The 22,552-nt window shown below is 36.1% G+C and overlaps 1 protein-coding gene across 2 annotated transcripts in view; it reads right to left on the bottom strand.

Annotated features, from left to right (window-relative positions):
• The window catches only part of CNOT4 (CCR4-NOT transcription complex subunit 4), a 186,213-nt gene that overhangs the window by 30,281 nt on the left and 133,380 nt on the right, over positions 1-22,552 (bottom strand). For both annotated transcript variants that reach the window (XM_036759202.1, XM_036759201.1), the window contains exons 8-10: positions 5,048-5,105; positions 3,692-3,941; positions 2,061-2,558 (exon numbers count right to left, since the gene is read on the bottom strand). In XM_036759202.1, coding sequence (XP_036615097.1) covers positions 2,061-2,558; positions 3,692-3,941; positions 5,048-5,105 — 806 coding nt within the window. The remainder of the gene's footprint in view (positions 1-2,060; positions 2,559-3,691; positions 3,942-5,047; positions 5,106-22,552) is intronic.

Genomic DNA, 22,552 nt, shown 5'->3' with positions numbered 1-22,552 from the left:
TCAAGCAAAGGCAGTTATGTAGCAAGCAAAAGTAAAAACACAAAGTGAAAAAGCTGATTATTATAGCTCTGCTGAGGTCCTGTATTACATTTAGTCCATACTCCTCTGCCTGCCTTCAAAGTCTTCCATAATATTGTCCTACCCTACTTAGGCAGACTAGAAAAGAAGGATATGTGGAAGAACAGGAAGCAGACACATCCACTCATTATCTCTTGAATACGACTGTCATTCTCTTCATTTAATTCTTCATGTATGATACCTTCTCTTTTCACATCTATTTATTTACAAGTCTTATCTTTCAAGATCAAGATCTCACTGAAATCTTCTCTAGCTACTATACACTAGGATGACCTTTCCCTTTTCTAGATTCCTATTACACACTTACGAATGGTATACGGATTATCACAATTTTTCAGGTTTCTTTCAGCCTCTCAAATAACTGTCATTTCTACCTCAAAGGATATTACAATCAATAACAATAACTAAAGTCTAAGTATTTTCCTCACAACCCTGTGATGTAGATAAACTAAACATTATTATCCTCAACTGGTACATAAAAAAACAAAAACGTAGGTTAAATGACTTGGTCAGGGTCATAGAGTTTCTGACTCGAAGACCACTACGCCATGCTGTTGTAGTTTATATTCCCAACAAATCTTAGCAGAATGATGGCTATACAGTAGGAGCTCAATAAATTTTGTTAGTTTTCCTTTTATATACCACATGTGTGGAAATATAATTTTAAAAAAATTATATGGCACCAACTACTGCTATAATTAAATTAAGAGAAATGTTTACTACACAGAAGGCACTATTGGGTACAGTCCCATTCCAGTCAGTTAACCTCTTAGCACAGCTATAGACTGTACCTTCCACTCTCAGTTAGTTGTCCTGTATCTTTTATTGTTCATTAGGAGAACCATGCAAGAGTACTTGAAATGATCATCATAAATACATTACTTCTAAAAAAAATTAATGTACATGTCCTAGTGATGGCATGTCAGCAGCAACACACTCATCTTCAGAGCTAAATAGTACACTGTTGTCATTATGATGTGGAAAATCTTAAAGACTCTTAGAAAAATCATGTAGAAAAGTAATATATCATCTGAGAAATCCAAGGGAGGAAAGCCTTCATGTGAAAGCAACTCTAGAACCCAACTAAAGAACACTATTAAAAACAACATGAATACTTTAAAACCAAAAGGCAGGGAATTTAAAATGTTCCAAGTGATTTTCCATAATCTATAAATGAGTCTGTTAAAGACAGCAGTATTGGACCAAGATCCAGTTTGATATCAAACTTAGAGGAGCATAAAATATTCTCCTATTAGGAAAATCTTGGAACACTAAATGTTCAAACATCTTGACCAGATCAATTTTTCCCTTGCACACTAGAATTTTTTGCACATATATAAAGTATATATATATATATATATATATATATATATATATATATATATATATATATATATATATTTGCACATATATAAAGTATCTGTGGAACATTAATACTCAGAAGTTCACGAAACATGAAGTACTTTATTAATATGCAGCAGAAGTTTGATATATGTTTGTATATATCACTGTAAACAATCTACCCAAAGTTGTTGACAAAGCTCCATCCCTCGTGCTCTCACTAATTACCATCATTAAACATTTTAGCACAAGTTTTTAAGAAAGTAAAATCAGCACCCGTACTTTATACTCAACTCTATAGTATCATAATTCCAGAATCTTTTTTCTTTTTATATATATGTAGGAAACCCAAACCTGGCAAGATAGCTGTACAAAAACTAAAAACTACCCGATATGCAATAGAATTGTTCAAAGTAATAAAGATTATAATACTCCACCATCCTTATAAAGCTCAATGTTACAAGGCAGAACGTCCAATTAAACCTTTTCAAGATTACTAAAAAGACTTTAAAAATAATAAGTATTTCCACAGAAATTCTCAGGAAATTTAGTTCTAGTAATTGATTATTCCCTCCCTCTTCACCCAAGAACCTGAAGGCGTGAGTCATTTGCAAATTCATGGAGGCTTCAAATGAACCTACCTGCTATAGGGATCCCTCCCAGACCTGTGCTGTGTTGTGGCGGGAGATTCAAGTCCAAGAAATTACTATTTGAGGTGGGGCTTGCTGTGTGGTTCAAGTGCATGATGCTATTTCGTGGAAAGGCCATCCAAGGATAGCGGGCTGCCTGGCCTGGAAAACTGAATGAATTGTAAACCGCCCGGTGTTGTTGAAACTGAGGGAACCTCTGTGGCAAGACTGAAAAGGTGCTACCGAGAGAGTTGGCATTTGTGGGTGCGGCAGGATGCAGAAATCCAGGGCCTGGCCCTTTGGCGGTGGTAGTGTGTGAGGAAGGGTTCTGAAGAGATGTGGGCGAAAGGGAAGGTTGATCTTGGACTGACAGTTCCTTCTCAATCAGGTCTGCTAAGGCTTTGCGAGTGATGTCAAAGGGGTCAAACCCCAAGTCATCCTCTTGCTGTTTAGAGGAACCAAAGCCAAATGCTGCTTGCCAGTCTGTAGAGGATGACACTGGGATTGTTTCTGTCAGGAGGGAAAAATTATAGTTAATAATATAATGTACATAAATCCATACTTTAATTTCCTCTGGAGTAGTATGTACGTGGGCCTGTGTAAGAAACTTGTCAAATATAATATGTTGTTACTGTTTAGTCATGTCTGACTCTTTGTGACCCCATTTGGGGTTTTCTCGGAAAAGATACTAGAGTGGTTTTGCCATTTCCTTCTCTAGCTCATTTTACAGATGAGGAAACTGAGGCAAACAGGATTAAACGACTTGCTCAGGGTCACACAGTAAGTATCTAAGGACAGTTTTGAACTCACAAAGATGAGCCTTCCTGACTCCAGGCCCAGCATTCTATCTTCTCTACCACCTAGCTGCCCAAATATAATAGACCAAGAGATAAAAACTAAATATTCCGATATCATGTGCTTATATGAGAGCTTTACTCACATGTAGACATTTTATGCTTTTAATACTTAATTCAATAATGGAAGTATAACAAAAGGATAATTTTGCTGTAGAACTGAGTAAAGAAAAAGCATTCACATCTTAATCACTGCCCTTCATAATCAAAAGTCAGAACAGGCTACTGAAATGAACTCATAGCAAATAATCAATATTACCCCTCCATTTTCCCCTCCCATCCCTCTCAATTTATAAGGAAAGGACTAAATGAAGTTAACCGCTGGTGAAGACAACAGGGTGAAAACATTTTGATGCATGGTATATACAATGCAAGGGATATAGGTACATAATTTAATAATCATGATGTCAGCTTACATTACTTTCTATTTGTGCTTAAATGGCATGCCCTATGGATTTGCATGAATGCTACCGACATTTTATTTTATGCAATCTTTCCATAGAGAAATGATCTGAAGTGAACATAAAAATCAGTATAACTGGAGAATGCCACATTTAATGTCTAGTCCTAAACCATTTACCTCTGTACTACAGAAACAAAAGCTAAAGCAACACTACAGAAATTGAATTTTGATTTTAAAAATAAGTGTTTGCAGTATTTTAACAATTCTTTTGGTTTCAAAGTCTTTAAAGACTTAAACTAAAATTTCTAGTTAAAAAAAAAGGGATCAAGTCTATACACTCAAGGGTTTCATGATGCTACAATGCCAGGAGACTCAAGCATTCCTACCTGATGTGAAGAGGCTCTGTGGTTCTGGTGCTGTTGGCCAGTCATTAGAAGTCTGTGGGGAGCTGGGGAAAGGGGGCAGCCCGCTAGGGATAGGGTTGGGGTGCCGGAAGTTGTCCGAGAATAGTGACTGTGACTCTGTTACCGCCCCTTCAAAAGGGGACCTTGCACTGTGATTGGATGAACTGATGGGGATGACTGGATTAGGTTTTGATAAACCAGGAGGTGGTGATGGTGTATCACTGTTAGATATCTAAACAGGAAAAAAAAAATGAAGAAAAGTGAATCTTTTAACTCACATATAACAGATGTAAGAGTAAATGGGGGCGGGGGGAGAATAGAATTTTATATAGTACCTACTATGTGCCAGTTACTGCTCTGAGCCCTTTACAAATATTATATTATTTGATTCTCACAACAATATTGTGGTGGTAAATGCTGTTATTATCCTCGTTTTAAAGATGAGGAAACTGGGGCAAACAGATTAAGTGACTTGCCTAGAGTCACACAGCTAGGAAGTGACTGGGGCTGGATTTGAATTCAGGTCTTCTCGACTCTAGGTCCACTGACCCATCCACTGAGTCCAAGCTGCCTATGTTAATCATTTTTCATGTGAACATATACTTGAAAATAGCCACTGTCAATCATTTTAAATAAGTGATTACTTACAAATTATTAACCTAATATAAGAGATTAGGTAGACAACAGACAGACAGAATGCCTCACACAGAAGTCACATAAGAACATATCTAGACCACTGGGAAAAAAAAAAAGATACACAAAAAATGCCTCTAAGCAGTCAAAGCAGATGCCAAAAAAAAAAAACCATGCTCATGAAATTTACACAGTGAAGAAATCCTCAAGAAATAAATCAAATTTAAAATTGGGCACAATTCTAACAAGATGGCTTTGGTCATCCCCGCCCCACCCCCCACACACAGCCCCACAACTTATAGCAATTAGGAAAGAGCCAATTAGCAAGTGGCAGAGAATTGTTTAGAGTCTCAGGCATTATCAGAAAGGGAAAAACTTAAAAAAAAAGACAATAACTCAAATAACTAGAGTCTTACATACCTCAATAGTTACTGAGGATATGATAATATCAAAGTATAATATAATAATGGCTGTTAAAAAGATGGCACTGATTTGTCAAGAAAAGCAATTATATTTCCTACATTCTGTTTTAAGGTGGCAAGTAAATATAAGATACATTTTAAAAATAATTTCATAAAAAAATAGTTAAGTAAACTTTTAGGGCTATAAGTGAAAAAGTTCAAATATATGGAAAACTAATTCATGTAGAATATACCTCATTCCTCAATGTCAGAAAAAGGAAATACTACTTGACCAAAATCTTACCTGTTGGGAATTGTCACCATTCCCTATACTGAGAGAATCTGAAGGTTTGTCAATGGGGCTGTAGGGAACACAAAGCAAAAAATTCAAGTAAACTCATGCCCCCAACAAAATGCACAGAGAATAACCTATTATGTAATGACAATCAAATACTTACTCAACACCTATTATGCTCAAGGAACTGTGCTAGGCTCTGAGGAACTCAAAAAGATATAAAATAGGGTGCTGGCTCTGATAGAGCTTACAATCTAAACAGAAAAATTCAAACTGCTCAAAGTAGACAATTCAACAAACCTCCCTATGTTATAGTAAAAATTCTTTTTGTGTGTAAGTTTTATTAGATGGCCACTGAGGTACCTTTAACAAAAACTAAATTATGAAGGAAAGACAATACTATTTAAATCAGATGCTAGTCTGATTTGTTCATCCAGAGCAAAATCTACCAGGTGAATTTTATTTATATGGATACAAGCATGCTGCATCATGGTATCCCAAAGCAGCAACTTCTCAGTTTTTAAAGATAATTAATAAAAACGAACTACATCAGTTGAAAAATTCTCCTGATGAATTTAACAGCAAAAAAGATACCTTAAAGATTTTAATATTCCAACCACAAGAATTCAGGGTCTATAGAAATAAATGAAGAGCTAAATAACCGAAAACACTTTTGGGTGTTCAAGATTGGGTCAGAACAATGTAAGAAAATATTTTCAGAATTAGAGATTTAAATCAATACGAATATACTTTTTTAAAAAACAGAATCTGATAAAAAATAAAAGGAAATTTATAGGGAAAGGAAAATAAGAAAGAAAATTGAGGAGCACTTTGAGGAAAAAAATCTTGTAAGAGTAGATATGCTCACTGAGGCTAAAACAAATCAATCATGACCAGCAGAATTATTAGGTACTCAACAAAAAACAGAAAAAGGGAAAACCAAACCAATGAAACAGAAAGAAGCCAAGAATAGACCAAATACACACAAAAGGATTAGTGTTTGATAAGCCTATGGAAAATAAAACTGGGGAAAGGAGTCATTATTTAATAAATATTGGGGAAATTTGAGATGTCAGAATATAATTTATATTCTCACCCTATACTAACTACAATAGTTTTCTGCTGGATAATACACATAAAAGGCAACTACAAAATATTAGGTGAAGGTAATAGTACAAATGATTTTCAAATATAAATGTGAGATAAATTTTTACCTAATATTCAAACTGAAGAAATAGCAGGGAAGAAACTTATCTACATTAAAATTTCTATGCAACAGCAACAAGGAGTAACCAAGATAAGAATAAAGCAACAGTTTTAGTATTTGCAACAAGTAGAACAGATAACAACTAAACACAGACAATATACAAGGATTGACACAAATGTTCATGGGAAACACACTTCTTATAAAAGGATATGAACAATTTATAATAGAAGATAAATTATAATCACTCAATAAATGTTCAGCTCCCTAAGTTAAAGCAAAACTTCTGAGACGCATACAACAAACATTTTAAGCAACTATGTACAGATCACTGTAGCAGGATACAAAGTTTAAACAAGACATCAAAAAAGCCTAAAGGATAGCAGGGAAATAAAAACTAATAGTTACAATATACAATATTTTATAAAAAATACATTACAAATTTACAAAACTAATTGCTACATGAGATTTGAAGGCGATTATTATTAGACTTGGGATGAGAAAGATTTCACAGAGCAGTTGGCATTTGAGTTGAGCTTTAAAGGACAAGTAGGAATTTAATAATCTAAGAAAGGCAGGGCAAGCACTGCAGGCATAAGGAACTGATCATGGGCATAAAGGTATGAGGATGCTTTGTGGATTTGTGTGGCAAGGTGGGGGTGGGGCTGGGGGGCACGGCGACAAACAATCATGGCATTGGGCTGAAGCATACAGTGTGAGACAGAGAATATGAGATGAGGTGGAATCTGACTGTAAAGGATTATGAATGCCAAGGAGAAGAGTTTGAATGAATTAAGATATCTGAAGTAAGCAATATGACATGAACGTATAAGATATTAAGATGTTGTAAATGTAAAAACCATCGATGAGAACAAATAACCAAATATTCAAAAAAAGATAAAATCATACAACCCTTAGCATTTAAGCTAGAAACAAACAAGAAACAATTCAAAATGCTTTTGTTTGTGTCTCCTTGGTCTGAAAAAATTTAATAGCACTTTAGTCTATGTGTCAAACAACAATTGTGCCAAGTACTATATGAAGCAATGGAGAAACAAACCAAGGCAAAAACAAGAGTCTGTGCCCTCTAAAAAGGGAAAACAACAGACAAGCAAATTAGGTACATATAAAATATATACAGTGTAAATGGAAAGACACTGACAATGAGAGGATGGGGAGAAGAAAACCTGGAAAAGTCTCTTGCAAAAGGTGAGATTCTGAGCTGAGGCTTCAGAGAAGCCAAAGAGGGGGAGAAGAGAAAGAATTTTCAGGCATAGGGAACAGCCAGTGAAAAGGCAGGGTTGAGAGCTAGCATATCTTACATAAGGAATGCCAATGTCATTGGACTATAAAGTGTAAGAAAAACGGAAGGAAGGAAAAGGCCAGACTGTGAACGAATTTAAAAGCCAGCCCATGAGGTAACAGGGAGCCCCTGGAATTTATTGGTCAGACCTGTGCCTTAGAAAAATTGCTTTGGCAGATGAGTGGAAGATGGATGGACCGAAGTGGGGAGAAATTTGGGTAAGACCCCAACCAGAAAGCCACAGCAACAATCCAAACATAAGGTGATAAGAGCCTGTACCAGTGTGGAGGCTGTATGATTAGAGAGAAGAAATATACATATGAGAAATGTTGTAAAGGTAGAAAAGACTTGGCAACATATTGGATATGGGCAATGAGTTCCAGAGAGGAGTCTTAAGGGTAGGTGTAAGCTTGGGTGATTGAGAGGATGGTGGTACCCTTGAAGAAAATAGGGAAGTTGGGAAGAGGGGAGGGTTTGGAGGAAAAAGATAATGAGTTATGTTTTGGACATGTGGTCTGAGATGTCCAAAAGGCAGCTGATGATGAACGATGAAGTTAAAAGTGAGGTAAAGGCTAGATAAATAGATGTGAGAACCATCTGCATAAAAATAATTTAGCCCAAGACAGATGATGAGATCACCAAGTAAGAGAATATAGTGCAGAGGATTTTTTGTGTCATGGATCCCTTATTTACCTCTTTTCAGAATAATGTTTTATAATGCATGAAGTAAAATACATAGGTTTACAAAGAAAATCAATTATAATAAAATAACTGTTTTTAAAAAATTTTTTAAATTCATGAACTCCATGAAATCTATCCACAAACTCATAAGGGGTCCATGGACCTCAGATTTAGAACCTCTGGTATAGAGGGAGAAAAGAGGGCCTAAGACTTTTAGGGGACAACCATGAGGAAGAGCTAGCAAAAGGGATTGAGGAGAGGATCAGACAAATGGGAGCAGAACCAGGAGAAAGGAGAAATAATCTAGAAGAGGGTGAATAAACCTCACTGTCAAAAGCTGCAATGAGGACAAGAGGGTCTACATGCAATTCTGGTTCTGTTGATTTTGCTTTGTATCACTTCATACCACCAAGTGTATGAGGAACAAAAATGTTAGATAAAGCTTCTGAAAATTCCCTGTGCACTTGATATTCAATTATATTAATAAATTATAATTTATTTGCTAGTCTCCAATTTTTTGGACATATAAATCATTTCCAATTATTTGGCTCTTATAAAAAGAAAAGGTTGGAATGTTTTTAAAATGATAGGTCTTTTTTTTGTTTTTATGATATATTTACGATCAAGTCCTAGAAACAGAATCCCAGGATCAAAGGTCAAGATAGGTACTGTAATTTAAATACTGTCATATTACACTCTAAAACATTGGTGAGCCCCACAGCTCATGTTCATGGATCAATTCCTTTTAGAATCTAGGTGCCAAAACCTTATCTGTTATATTTACTGAAAATATTTTTCCCCATCTGTCATTATTTTATTTTTGCATATATTACTTTATGCTGTGCAAAATCCTTTTATCTTTGTATCGATCCAGTTCTACTTCAATATATCAAATGGTATGGAGGTCACCCTAGGTTCTCAAAGGTCACATCACCAGAGTATAAGCTATGGGAGGCTATGCCTTTCTGAAAACGTTTCAGGTATGGCCTCAGCAAAAAAACTGTTAAATTTACTGAATGAAAGAGAGAGAGAGAAATGAAGAGGATATTGACCACTACAACAATTTCATACTGAATTAACCCAATAAAAATCAACTGCTATTAGGAAGAGAGCAAAAGAACCTAAAAATTAACCAATAAATATTTATTAAACATTTACTTTGTACTGAGAATACAAAAATGAAACTGTTCCTAGCTTTAATGTAGTTACATTGTTATCTTTTCTAAAAACCACCTTAGCCAACACTTTCTTTACTTGCCCAGCAGAAACCTTTTGGACCTACTCAATAAACTCCAGTGGCTCCTTATTACTTCCAGCATCAAACAGCAATTCTTCTGTTTTGCATTTAAAGCTCTTTATAATCTGGTCCCTTCTTTTCCTCATAGTTTCCTCGCACTTGACGTGTGTGTGTGTGTGTGTGTGTGTGTGTGTGTACACACATGTGCTATGATTGAGTTAGGCTAAGCCTACTTGCTCTTCCTTGAAGGACACATGAAACTCCATCTACCAACTCCATGCATTATCCTGGCTAGCCTCCATGCCTGGAATTCTCTCCCTTTTCACAATCCCTAGCTCCCTCTGACTGAGCTCAAATATCATTTTCTGCAGGAACCCTTTCCCGTTCCCCTTTCTAAAATGACCTCCCATTTACTCTGTATGTAACTTTTCACTATCAAGGTCAGTAGAGCTACCACATCTGGACTTCAAAATCATTAACCCCTCCACCCCCAAGAGTCACATCAGGGTGTGGCAACAGCATTGAAAACAACAATACAAAGAGCAGCCTGACTGGACCAAGGTGACAAAGTGGAGGCAAGGGCTAGAAGTAGAAATCCTGACAGTTATAAGAAGGACAGAGTGCCTTGCCACTGCAAAGGAAGGAAGCTCCATTTTCACATCTCTGCTTCAACTGCAAGCTTGGTCAATATAATGAAATAGCACTGATTTGTTAATTTTTATTTTTTATTCCTTCATATTGTGGTAGTCATTCTGTTTACTGTTTTCATGTTTTTGCTTACTTCATTTAAGATCATTTCATCAAGTCTTGCCATGCCACTCTGTAATCATAATGTTCATCCTTTCTTACTATGAATTAATATTCAATTACCTTCATATCTAACAATTTGCCTATTGATGGCTACCTAGCTTATTGTGATTATGCTTCTATAAACATTTTGGTGTATGTTGAACCTTTTTGTCTGGGACCTCTTTGTTGTTTTGAACTTGATGTTTACATGAATGTAAATGGCTTTACAATGGCTAATGGGAAACTAGTGATATAGGACAAGAGACAAGAAGAGGGAAAGACTGACAAGAATGGACATCCCTTCAAACTTACCACCTCTTCCAGACTTCCCTATTACTGATGAGGCGCCACCATCCTTTCAGTTATCCATTGTCACTCATGTTGCTTCAAGCTTTAGCAGCTCCCTATTACTTTAAGGATCAAACAGAAACTCCCATTGGATATGTAAAGCTCTCAACCGCCTGGTCTCTTCTTTCCTTTCCAGTCTCCTTACACATTATTCCTCTCCACAAACTCTAAGGGCATCCTAGATGTTCTCCTCCCTTTGAGCTGGCTCTCCTGAAAGCTTGAAGTGTTCTCTGCCTCCCCAACTCTGCCTCTGGGAATCACTGATTTCAGTCAAGACTCAGCACAAGGCCCACCAAGAGGCCTTTCCTACCCCTCCTCCCAGCATCTACTGTCCTCTGATGTCCCTCTCTGTCTTCAAAGATTATTTTGTATTTGATTTGTGTATGTCATACACACACACACACACACACACACACACACACACACACACACACATACTCTCTCTCTCTCTCTCTCTCTCTCTCTCTCTCTCTCTCTCTCTCATTAGAATGAGCATCCAAAGGATATGGATTATGTCCAACACAGTACAGTGCCTGTAACATAATACATGCTTAATAAATGTGTATTGATTGGGTTTTTCATATGCTAATAATGGAATGTAGAAGCAGTGTGACAAAGAAAGTGAGGGCTTCAAAATTAGAACATCCCACCTTCGTTGTAAAAACCAAACGTTTCATATGCATTATTTATTATAAATAGTTTAAACAATAATTTTAGTTTCAAACTAAAAATCTTTCTAACTGAAATATGTCTTGTCTTAAATATATAAATAATGATGTAGGCTTAATTTTGACTTTTTTAAATTAAAAAATAAACCATACGATCATAGCCAGACCTCTCAGTTTCCCCTGTCTGGAGTTTTACTGTGGTTCCTCTGAAAAGTCCCTGAGGCATTTAGTGACTTTCCCAATACAGTGGTCTTAGGGGCCTTATTTTTGGGGGGAAGGGAGAGGGGGAAGTCCTTTCCTAAATGTTTAAAATACTTATTGTGCTGACCAGGATGCTTATTTGATGTTTGAAGAGTTCCTTGAAACATACATCTTTAAATTTTCCAGTATGCTTTTCAAAAATTCACCTCCTACCTCCATAAAACATAATACTGAATTTTGCTGGGGAGGTAATTTTGTGCTCAGAGCCAGCTCAAGACGTTTCAGCTTCTCTGATCTTTGCTTTTCCTACTTGAAAAGTCCAACGGGATCCTGGAGACTGTTCCTTGGTAAATACAGTCCAGACTTTTCATGGTAATTTATACTATTTTTTCCTTATTTACATAATGTTGGTGATATTAACTATTAGGTTCTTTTTTGTCCTGTGGAACCTTTCCATTTGTACTTGACCAGCTCTTGCCAGTTCTAGAAATACATTTGATGATTTCCTGGATTATGGTTTCCAAATTCTTTTGGCTTGTGTGCTTGTTTCTAAATTTTCTGAGATGTTAAGCACTCTGAGAACTATATTATGATCTATCCCCTGTATGCCTACTCCAGGTCTGTCACTTGAGCCTGAATGTAAATGGGAAAAGTTAGTGGAGTTTTTTGAGCTTGTATTTTCCATTTTCTGCTATAGTAAATTTGTGATTGGTTGATTCTATGAATTAATTTCTTGTTATCATTTCCATCAGGTTACTACTTTTCTTTACCATCTCCCACTTAATATCTTTTAATTCTACCTTCATTTCTTCCTAAGAGTTCTTTAAAAAAAAACTTTATTCAAGTTATTCTTTTGTTTGGTCCACTGATTTGCCCATCAGTCAAAATTTTTAACTTTATTTGAATGTATTACTTAAACATTTTCTGAACTGTCTTGAGATCTTACATGCTCCTCCAGTCCCCCCACCTACAAAACACACACACACAAACACACACACACACACACACACACACACACACACACACACACACACCCCTCTGTTGCTTTTGGTACTTGAGCTAATTCAGTTCTGCAGTTTCATATTTTTTAAAATGTTTATATTGGCACTTTGAACTGCTATTTTAATTTAATTTTCTTCTATTAGGTATCTGTAGTTGGTTATTGTGGTATGCATGAGGAGTCTGCTTTTGATCCTCTCACATTGCCATCTTGTATGAATTCCGTAAGAAAAAATGATTTGGCAATAGTATGAAAGACCATTTGGAATGAGGAAGATTGAGAAATATGAAGCCTGATTAGGAGGCCATCTCAATAATCCAGATGGGCAGTACCATGGGCCTATGCTAGGATGTACCTCATAACCACCAACTTAGCAAAAACACAAACCAAATTAACAAAATAATGCTGCAGATGGCTGACCTAGGGCAAGTTTTTTTAGCCTCCCAGGGCCTCAGTATCCTCATCTTTAAAATAAGAGGATTAGAACTAGATATCATCTAAAACGTTTTCTAGTTCAAAATTTGTTGGCTGTGAACAAACAGGCCCATTCATACACTGCTGCTAGAAGTGGGAGCTAGTAGCACCTTTCCATTCAACACTCTGGCAGTATACTGTAACATTAATAAAAATAATCATACTCACTGACTCAATAATCTTAATACTGGAAATACATCTTAACAACATTACAGATGACACCATAAATATCTCTGAACATGTAATTCTTTTTAATCATTTGGAAAAAAAAAAACCAGAGAAATATACAATGACTAACATTTGAAGAAAGACTAAATAAACTGACATAGCAATGTGATGCAACAGAGTAGCATAAAATCTTCTGCTCAAGGGCTGGTAATTTCTTTGATCACCCCCTCTACTAATAAAGATCTTAATCCCTCTATATCTTGGATGTAGGTCTTCAAAAATTGTTGTGGCCTAAAAATTCATCATTGTCTAGTTAGGGTGATGGTGAGATTATCTGATTTTAGCTAAAGCAGGGTTTGAACTTTAGACAAAGTTTATTGTTGGTATCATACTTAAAAACTTCCTGGCTTAGGAGAACGTTGTGCACAGCCACAGATATGTGGATTCTGTGAGGACCAACCCTGACATACTGCGCTTCTCTCAGCAACCTAAAGGGGCAAGGACAACTCCAGGGGACTCACGATGGAGAATGCTATCTTCATTCAGAGAAAGAACTGCGAAGTTTGAATACAGACTGAGGCACACTACTACATGCTCGCCTTTTCTGCTTCTCTTTTGTTTTTGGTTTTGGGGTTTTTTTTTGGTTTTTTTTTTTTTTTTGGTTCTGTTTCTTCTTTCTCATGATTCATTCCATTGGTCAAAATTCTTCTCCACGACTTGACTAGAGCATAAATTAATTCAATGCGAAGTTATACATGACAGTTATATGAGACTTCATGCCGTCTTGGGGAGGGAGGGGGGAGGGAGGGGAGAAAAACTGGAACTCAAAACTATGTAGAACCGTGTGTGGTAAACTAAAAATAAATAAAAAAAAAAAAATATAAAAAAAAAAAAAAAACTTCCTGGCTTGGCAGAACCTTTCAGATTAAGGGCTCTACCTGTATAGCCTTTGAGAAGCAAAGATAATCTCGACTCCATTAAAAAGAAGTAGGAAGAGAATTTTATAAGAGAGTAACGCAATTAAGTAGCTAGGTGACCCAGTGGATAGGACACCAAGCCTGGACAGGACGACCTAACGGCACACACTAGCTGTGTGACACTGGGCAAGTCACTTAACTGCTGTGTACTTGTCTTAATCCACTAGAGAAAAAATTGGCAAACCAAACCTACATCTTTGCCAAGAAAAACCATTAATGGCATTAGCATGCTTTGGGCCACTTGGTGATAAAGAGTCAAACATAACTGAACAACTACAAAGCAATTAAACGCAGTGTAAACAAATGTCTGTCTATATTTATGAGTGCCTTCTATGTGGCCTAGCATACAATTAGATTTTTTTTAATAATTTCCATAAATACTTGTTTTCCCATTGAGTTCTCTTGATATAAATATACATATACACATAGGAGTGTGTGTGTGTGTGTGTGTGTGTGTGTGTGTGTGTGTGGTCTAGTTTAAGACTGTAACTCTGTGATTTATCTTCTTAGTTGACATTGTCACAGGCTGATAAAGGATAATAAAACCAATCACTATTACTTTTTTTCAGTTCTTTCAAGGCTATTAAACTTTCCTTTATGAATTTTACTGTCTAATTATTGGACATATTGTATACACGTACACATATATGTATGTATGTACACACACACACACACACACACACACACCTTTATTTATTCAAGATGGATATACTTTCATTTTGAATAGCACCTTTTAGGAAAACAGAATCTTCTTATTTATTGCTTTCTGCTCTGAATTTGACTGCCCAATATTATTAGTACAACTCCTGATTCTGGTGTATTTGCTGAATTTTAAAGACATCTTTTATTTTTAATTGATTTTGATCCTTCTGAATTAAATTTGCTTCTAAAAAGAGGCACGTTGAGTTCTGCTTTTTAATTCATTTATGAACACATTCCATTGGCCATTTATATTTTATAATTATTAGTTTGCCTTTTTTCAATCAGTATAATGAATTAACAAAATTGTATGATTTTAAGGAACATGGAAAAGCTTATAAAATAATAGAATGTGGGGGAAAATCATATCAGAACATCAATGTAGGGATGAGTATGAAAAAGAAAAAAATTAAAATTATTGAGATGAAAGGACAGAAAATGGAAGGGAATCAAGAAAGAACTAGTAAAGAAGTCATGCCAAAGTTGAAGAGATAAGTTTAATTGATTATAAGTGTAAGTTTTATTTTTTAATTATTTAACTTCACAATAAATGACTCATTAAAAAAGATCAGAAAAATCAGATACAACACATAAGACAAATGAATAAAACACATATTAAAGGTGTCCCCAAATTCTTGGTAGAATTTTAAGCTTTTAACTTGAAAAGTATAAATGCTACAAACTTATAAAAAATTTGAAAGGTTATTTAAAATTTTAAGATACTGATATTTCTTATTAAAATTCAACACAGCCACTACCTTGTGCTATGTACAATGCTCTAGTCAATTTCTGAACTTTGGAAAAACCTTCATCAGCTCTGTTCTGTGACTCAAAGGACTGCATTTGTAATACTAACCTTAAGATCATTCAATAATGAGGCCTTGATGCGTACACAAGAGTTTTGATATGATATCACAAAGTCTAACAAAGACAGATCAAAAGAGTAGAGTGACTCCACTCCTGATCCACTGGTCTTAGAAAGTGTCACACACACACACAATGTATAATGACAGGGTCCCCTTATCTTGTTAAAATTAAAATTTTAAATGTATTAAAACTTCACACAGCTAAAGTATAAGAGAAATTTACAGAAACCTTCAATTGATTTTTTTTGTTAATTCGTAGCATTTATACTTCTAAAGTTATCCAAGTTTAAAACCAAAATTAAGACTTTTGGGACACATTATATACTGTGGAATCTAAAAATATTGCCTTGGGTATGTTCCCACAGTATTTTAGCAGAAAAGTTGAAACCCAGGCATATGGAACAAAGGTAGTGACCTAGCAATGTGTTCGATAGCAATGCAAGCTGAAATCCTCTTTTAAAGTAAGTCTAACTGGGAGAAAACAAAATCCCTACAAAAGTATCCCAATGCTGACTAAGAAAGTGAGGTTGTGCTTAAAATAACAAAAAGTATCCATTAATATGGTATCTGGCACAAAGCAGGTGCTTAATAAATGTTGATTGACTGAATGATTAATAGTCAACACTGGTTCTTCTAATCATGTACTAGGATAAATAAGAATTCCTGTTTCTAAAAGCTATCCTCTACTCCCTGAAATTAGAATTGTCAAAATATAATCAGAGTAATTGTTCAAACTGAGTGAACATTTTATCATTTAGCCTACTCACAGGATCATAGTTCATAAATTTAAGAACTGGAAGGAACCTAAGACAATCTTCTAAGGCAATGGTGTCAAACTCAAATAGAAATGGGGGCCACTAAATCATACATAAGAATCCCTATGGCTGTATATTGACTTTAAAAAACGTGTCTGTGTTCTCCTATATTTCTATTTATTATTAAATATTCTCCAATTGTATTTTATTCTGGTTCAGATGAAGCTGTCCCTGTATTTGACACCTCTGATCTAGGTTACTAGATGTTAACCAGAAATCTTGCTCAAACAGAATGCCAGTTTCCATCCTTGGGCCATGCTGCCAAGATTGGTGAGAGCTTACCATATCTAGCTGGCCCTAAACACCTGAACGCTATTCACTAACACCTTGCTATTCTGCCTTCCATGTATCCCCCTTCTCCCTTTTCACTTCTTACTCTGGGAATAGTAACCAAATCACCATAATTACTGCCTCTGGAAGAGGGATGTCGATTACACTGTGACCCTACTAGCCATTCCTGAGACTTCCTAGACCAAAACACCCTTCCCTACTCACCATCTTCCTATTCTGTGTTGCCTGCCTTACTAGGATGTGAGCTCCTTGAGGGCAGAAAGTAACGCCTGTATCTGAACCTCTAGTGTATAGTATATATTAAGTGTATAATTTCATTCATTCATTTCTTTCATTCATTCATTCATTCATCTATTGAGTCTAATCCTCCTCATTTTACAGATGAAGAAACTGAGGACCATAGTGGTTAAGTAACTTGCCCAAGATCTTATAGGGAGTAGGTGTCGGAGAAGGGATTCAAACTCAGGGTTGATGATTGCAAGTTCAGCACCTCAAATTCCACAATTTTCCCACTGCACCACAATGCTTATTCACACAATAGCTATGCCTGCTGGTACCATAGAGTAGAGGTGATCTCTTCTATCATAACCCGTACTCATCCATACCTTCAAATGTCAAAAATGGTCAGGATCCAAAATCATGAATATCTAATCCTATGTTACCACTTTTATCAGCCTGTATTTACTGAAAGCCAACTATATGCAAGACATTGTGGAGGATAAAAACAAGTCTAAAAGGAAGTCTGTCTTACAATGTAGTTAGAAAGACTACACATACACATGAAAAAAAATGTTCCTGTAAGAGGCAAATGAGTGACAAAAACAAAATATATCAGAGTTCAGAGGAGTCAGAGATCACTTCCAGCTGGGGTGGTTACGAAAGCCTTCAGAGAAGAGGCAGTATAAGAACTGAATCGTGAAGGAAAGATAGGATTTAGTTAGGCAGGGAGGAAGAGTGACAGTATTACAAATGGACAGGGTAGTTCAGTGCATGGAGGGGTGTGGAATGCTGCGAAGAAACAGCCTGAAAAATAGGGCAGAGGCAGGAAGGGTATCTTTAGAGGACAGTAAGTAAAATAGCTGAGCTAGAGCCAAGAGCTGTTGCTAAGGAATTATGTAGGCTGAAGTAGGTTGAAGCCAGATTGTGAAAGCCTTGAATCCCAGGACAGGAAATTTAGACTTCATGCTCTAGGGAACAGGGCACTACTGAAAGTTTTTGGAACAAGGAAGCAACAATAAAAACGGCACTACAGAAAGAATAACCCAGGATGGATTAAAGCAGGATAGAGACTGGAAGTAAGGTTCATTATTGGGAGGCTAGTATATTTAAATAATGTGGGACATGACACTAATTATGGAAAGGAATATTGGGAATAGACACAAAAAGAGTAGTTTAATGTCATAAGTTGACTTTTCTATACCAATCACCATTTAAGAGCTTCAAGTTATAATTCCACGAATACATATCATTGTTAACTCAACAAAAATCCATCAAAATCACAATATCAACAAACTGTACACAACACCTATATTAAAGAGAGAATAATCAGTAAAACTCACATAGCTTAAGCCATCATTTGGTCTATCCCTTGTTTATAGGGTGACAAGTGCGACTTTTCTTAGAAACAACTCACATCAGTGATCAGCAGTATGCTTCAAGAGTTTTTATTTGACAAAGATGAACAAAATATTTGTCACTATCCTTCAAACTGTGAAAAATCAGGATTGTTACAAAACATGGGAAGAGTATTACATTGTTCCACCTATTCTCAATGGAGTAACTAGTTGAAACTCTAATAATAGTTGGCCAGCCAGAGGAATTATGTGTGAATGAAGATTCTGAGCAAGAAAAACAAGTGACTGGCCCCTTTTGTACATAAACTGCAAAATGTCAACAAGTTTAAAATGACTATTAAAATGTTACCTCTGAAAATATAGGAATCCTGGAATAGGTCCAAGATTGTTGAAGAAATCAAGATGCTATAATTGTATGAGACAAGATAATAAATAGGATCAGTTCCACAGAATTTAAATATTCAAGACAAAACCATAAAGCTTTTCCACATCAACTTTCTTTCTCATCTCTTATGAAATTATTTGTAATTTGAGGGAAAAACTGGATATGAAATTTTTTTTTGTAATTCCTAGCATAAAGAATACTTAATAATTACTGATCATACTACCACAACAGTAGCAGAAAATGGTAGTATACAAGATCCGCTTATTAATGGGAAAAAGGTATAAAGGGGAACTACAAAATCACACAGAACTAATTTAGTTCTTTTAGATAAGTATAGAGTAAAGTACTATCTAACTATACTATAACAAATGAACCAAGACCTGATCTAAAGTAGGAGAAAAGTATTTATACTTTTGAAAGAAACAGAAAAGTCTGTTGTTGTTTAGTAACTTCAGTTGTGTCCCATGAACCATTTGGGGTTTTCTTGGCAAAGATACTGGAATGGTTTGTCATTTCCTTCTCCAGCTCATTTTACAAATGAGGAACTGAGGCAAACAGGGTTAAGTGACTTGCCCAGGGGCACACAGTTAGCAAGTGTCTGAGGCTGAAATTGAACTCAGGTCTTCTTGATTCCAGGCCCAGCACTCTATCCGCTGCACCACCTAACTGCCCCTTAGGAAGGTCTGTAGGACCACCTAAAATTATTGAGAGGCAAAGAAGAGATAGTAAGAACATCCTTCCATTCCAGATAAGGATTGGCATTAGGACACAAAAAGGAAGAATAGCTCCACTCAGCTAGCTGAAGAACACTGAAAATGCTAAGATTAACAGGAATTTGGATTCCACAGTATAAATGGGCCTAAAGCAGGGATTCTTAATCTGGATTGGGGCAGTTTTTGCTTCAGAACATGTTATCACATAAAATATGTAAATGAAAAAAAAATTATTCTTTACATTTTATGGTTTTAAATAAAAGCCATAAACACCCACAAGAAAAAAGTGATTCATATCACAGCTCACATTTACAGTGTTTTAAGATTTACAAAACTCACTCCCTCCAGAACCACCCAATGAGGAAAGTAATTAAGGATGTCATAGGAGTCCAAAGCGCCCAACTAGACTGAGAGATGAAAAATAGGCTTGTACTTTGGCTTAGATGGAGAAATTTTTTAAAAAATCCATTATTGTGGTTTGGCATCTTAGCTCATATGGATCCTATTATTCCTTCTTTGTAATTCTTCCCATAAACCTTGCTACTAAGCTATGAGGCAATACTAGAAATATTCTTTGACTCATTTTCCCTAAGGTCTAAATTCTTAGCATAGGCTTCTTAGTCACTGCAAACAAAAACTTTCTTTCCCTTCTCTCACCTCCCAGCTATTGGTAGTAGCTGCTGCGACTACAACTGTATGACAAAAATTTACTTTTGTATAGATTTTTACAGTTTGCAAAGAGTTTCCCTGACAAGAATCCTGAGAGGTTGTTTTGAGAGTAAGCTGAGATTTTTCTTAAATAAATTTTTATTTCTATCTTTAGTTTTTATATTGCCTATGTTTCAATCAATCCATTAGCAAGCATTAATCAAGAGCTTAATATATATTAGGCACTATGCTAAGTGTTAGGGATACAAAAGAAAAGGCAAAAACAAAAACAGTCCCTTGCTTCAAATTTTTATTCCGATGGAGGAAAACAACATGCTTCAATCAAAACACACGAGATTAATACAAAGCAGATGGAAGGTAACCTGAGAGTTGGAGGTTGGGAGGAAAAAGCATTCTAACTATGGAGAACAACCAGTGAAGTAAAAGCACAGAACAGCCAGTAGGCCAAAAGAGGCAGATCCCAGTCAAAAAGCTGGATGGTAGGAAAAGGTCAGGCTGGGAACAGCATTAAATGTCAAACACTGAAGGCAATAGGGGGTCAGTGAAGTTAGAGAGAGGGAAGGAGAAAGAGATGACAAATATGGTCAGACCTATGCTTTAGGAAAATCATTTTGGCAGCTAAGTGGAAAACAGATTAGAGAGCAGAGAAATAATTAAAGGAAGGAGATCAATTAGAAAACTACTGCAATAGTTCAGATAAGAGGTGATCGGGGGTGTGAACTAGGGCGGTGGTTATAAGTAAAGAGAAAGGCACATTTGAAGAGACGTTGTAGAGAAAGAAATTAGGAGATTTGGCAACTGACTGGATATGTTGTGTGAGAGATTATGAACTTAGGTGACTGAAAGGATAGCAGCCCCTCTTGACAGTAAAATGACAGATCAAAGTGAAGTAATAAGGGAGGCTTCTGGGAGGTGGGGAGAGGAGAGAAAGATAACAAGTTGTTTTGGATGTGGAGATTCAGCGATGCCTATAGGACACTGAGTTTGAAATGTTCAACTGGCAGTTGTAGATATATAGATATCTATATGTGTTTAGTTATATATCTATACTATATGTATGTATAGATATATGAATATATCTATCTATACATATACACACATACATACATATACTATATATACACATATATACATATACTAGAGAGAGAGAGAGTATATGTATATATGTGTGTATATGTGTGTGTGTGTGTGTGTGTGTGTGTGTGTATATATATATATATATATATATATATATATACACATATATGTGTGAGATCTGGGAACCATTTCCACAGACATGATATTTGAATCCATGGGAGCTGGTGACCAAGTGAAAAAGTATGTAGAGAAAAGAGGGCTCAGGACAGAGCTCTGAGGTATACCAACAATTAATGGTTTAAGATCAAGCAACAGAAGCAAGGCAGGGATAATCAGACAGGTAGTAATAGTAGTAGTAGCAGAATCAAGAAAAAAGTCACAAAAACTCATTAAGGAGACCATGATATTCAGAAGGAGAAGGTGGATGACAGTATCAAATGCTGCAGAGACAACAACACGGATAAGAATCAAGGAAAAAGCCAATAGAATACGTAATTTAAAAATCATACAGTTTCAACTGAATGATTTTAAAAGATAAACTGCAGAGGGTTTGAAAAGAGCAAGAGGAAAAAAAAGTAAAGGCTCTGATTGTAAACAACTGTTTCAAGGAGTTTTAGCATAGAAAGAGACAGAGAGAGGAATAGAGACAGAGATCAGTAACTGGCATAGCAGGATCCAGTGAAGGTTTTTTAAAGGTGGAGGATACATGGATTCATAGGCAGCAAGAAAGGTAGAGTGAATATTAGGAAAAGAGTAGGGATAGTGGAACAATATGATGGAGAAGACAAGAGGGGATGGGATCATGGCTACAGGTAGTGGATTGACTATGGAAAGCAGAAAGGACACCTCAGTATCAGACACTTGAGTGAAGACATAGTGAAAGATGATGTGAGATGAGAAGGGGAAAAAAAAGGCTCTCCATAAACAGTTTTTTTCATTGAAGTGTGAGGGAAGCACTCAGAGGGTGAGGAAAGAAGCATCTAGGAGACTTCAATGAGGGTGTAATAGCACTACTGTAGTGAGGCATCAGTTGAGATTAGAGAGCTAGTGAGGTACCACCTCACACCTATCAGAGTAGCCAATATGACAAAAAAGGAAAATGTTGGATGTTGGAGGGGTGGAAAAACTGGTTCACTGATACACTGTTGCGGTAGAGTTGTGAACTGATCCAACCATTTGGAAGAGCAATTTGGAACCATGGACAAAGGGTTATAAAACTGTGCATAACCTTCGTCCAGTAATATCACAGCTTGGTCTATATCCCAAAGGTATGCAAAAAAGGGGGAAAGCACTTATTTGTACAAAAATATTTATAGCAGTTCTTTTAGTGGTGGCTAGGAATCGGAAATCAAAGGAATGCCCATCAATTGAGGAA

This window comes from Trichosurus vulpecula, chromosome 5, assembly GCF_011100635.1.
Source record: "Trichosurus vulpecula isolate mTriVul1 chromosome 5, mTriVul1.pri, whole genome shotgun sequence".
In the NCBI taxonomy this organism is placed as follows: domain Eukaryota; kingdom Metazoa; phylum Chordata; class Mammalia; order Diprotodontia; family Phalangeridae; genus Trichosurus; species Trichosurus vulpecula.
The sequence above is the reverse complement of the archived record's forward strand: the minus strand, read 5'-3'. Positions and strand labels throughout refer to the sequence as shown.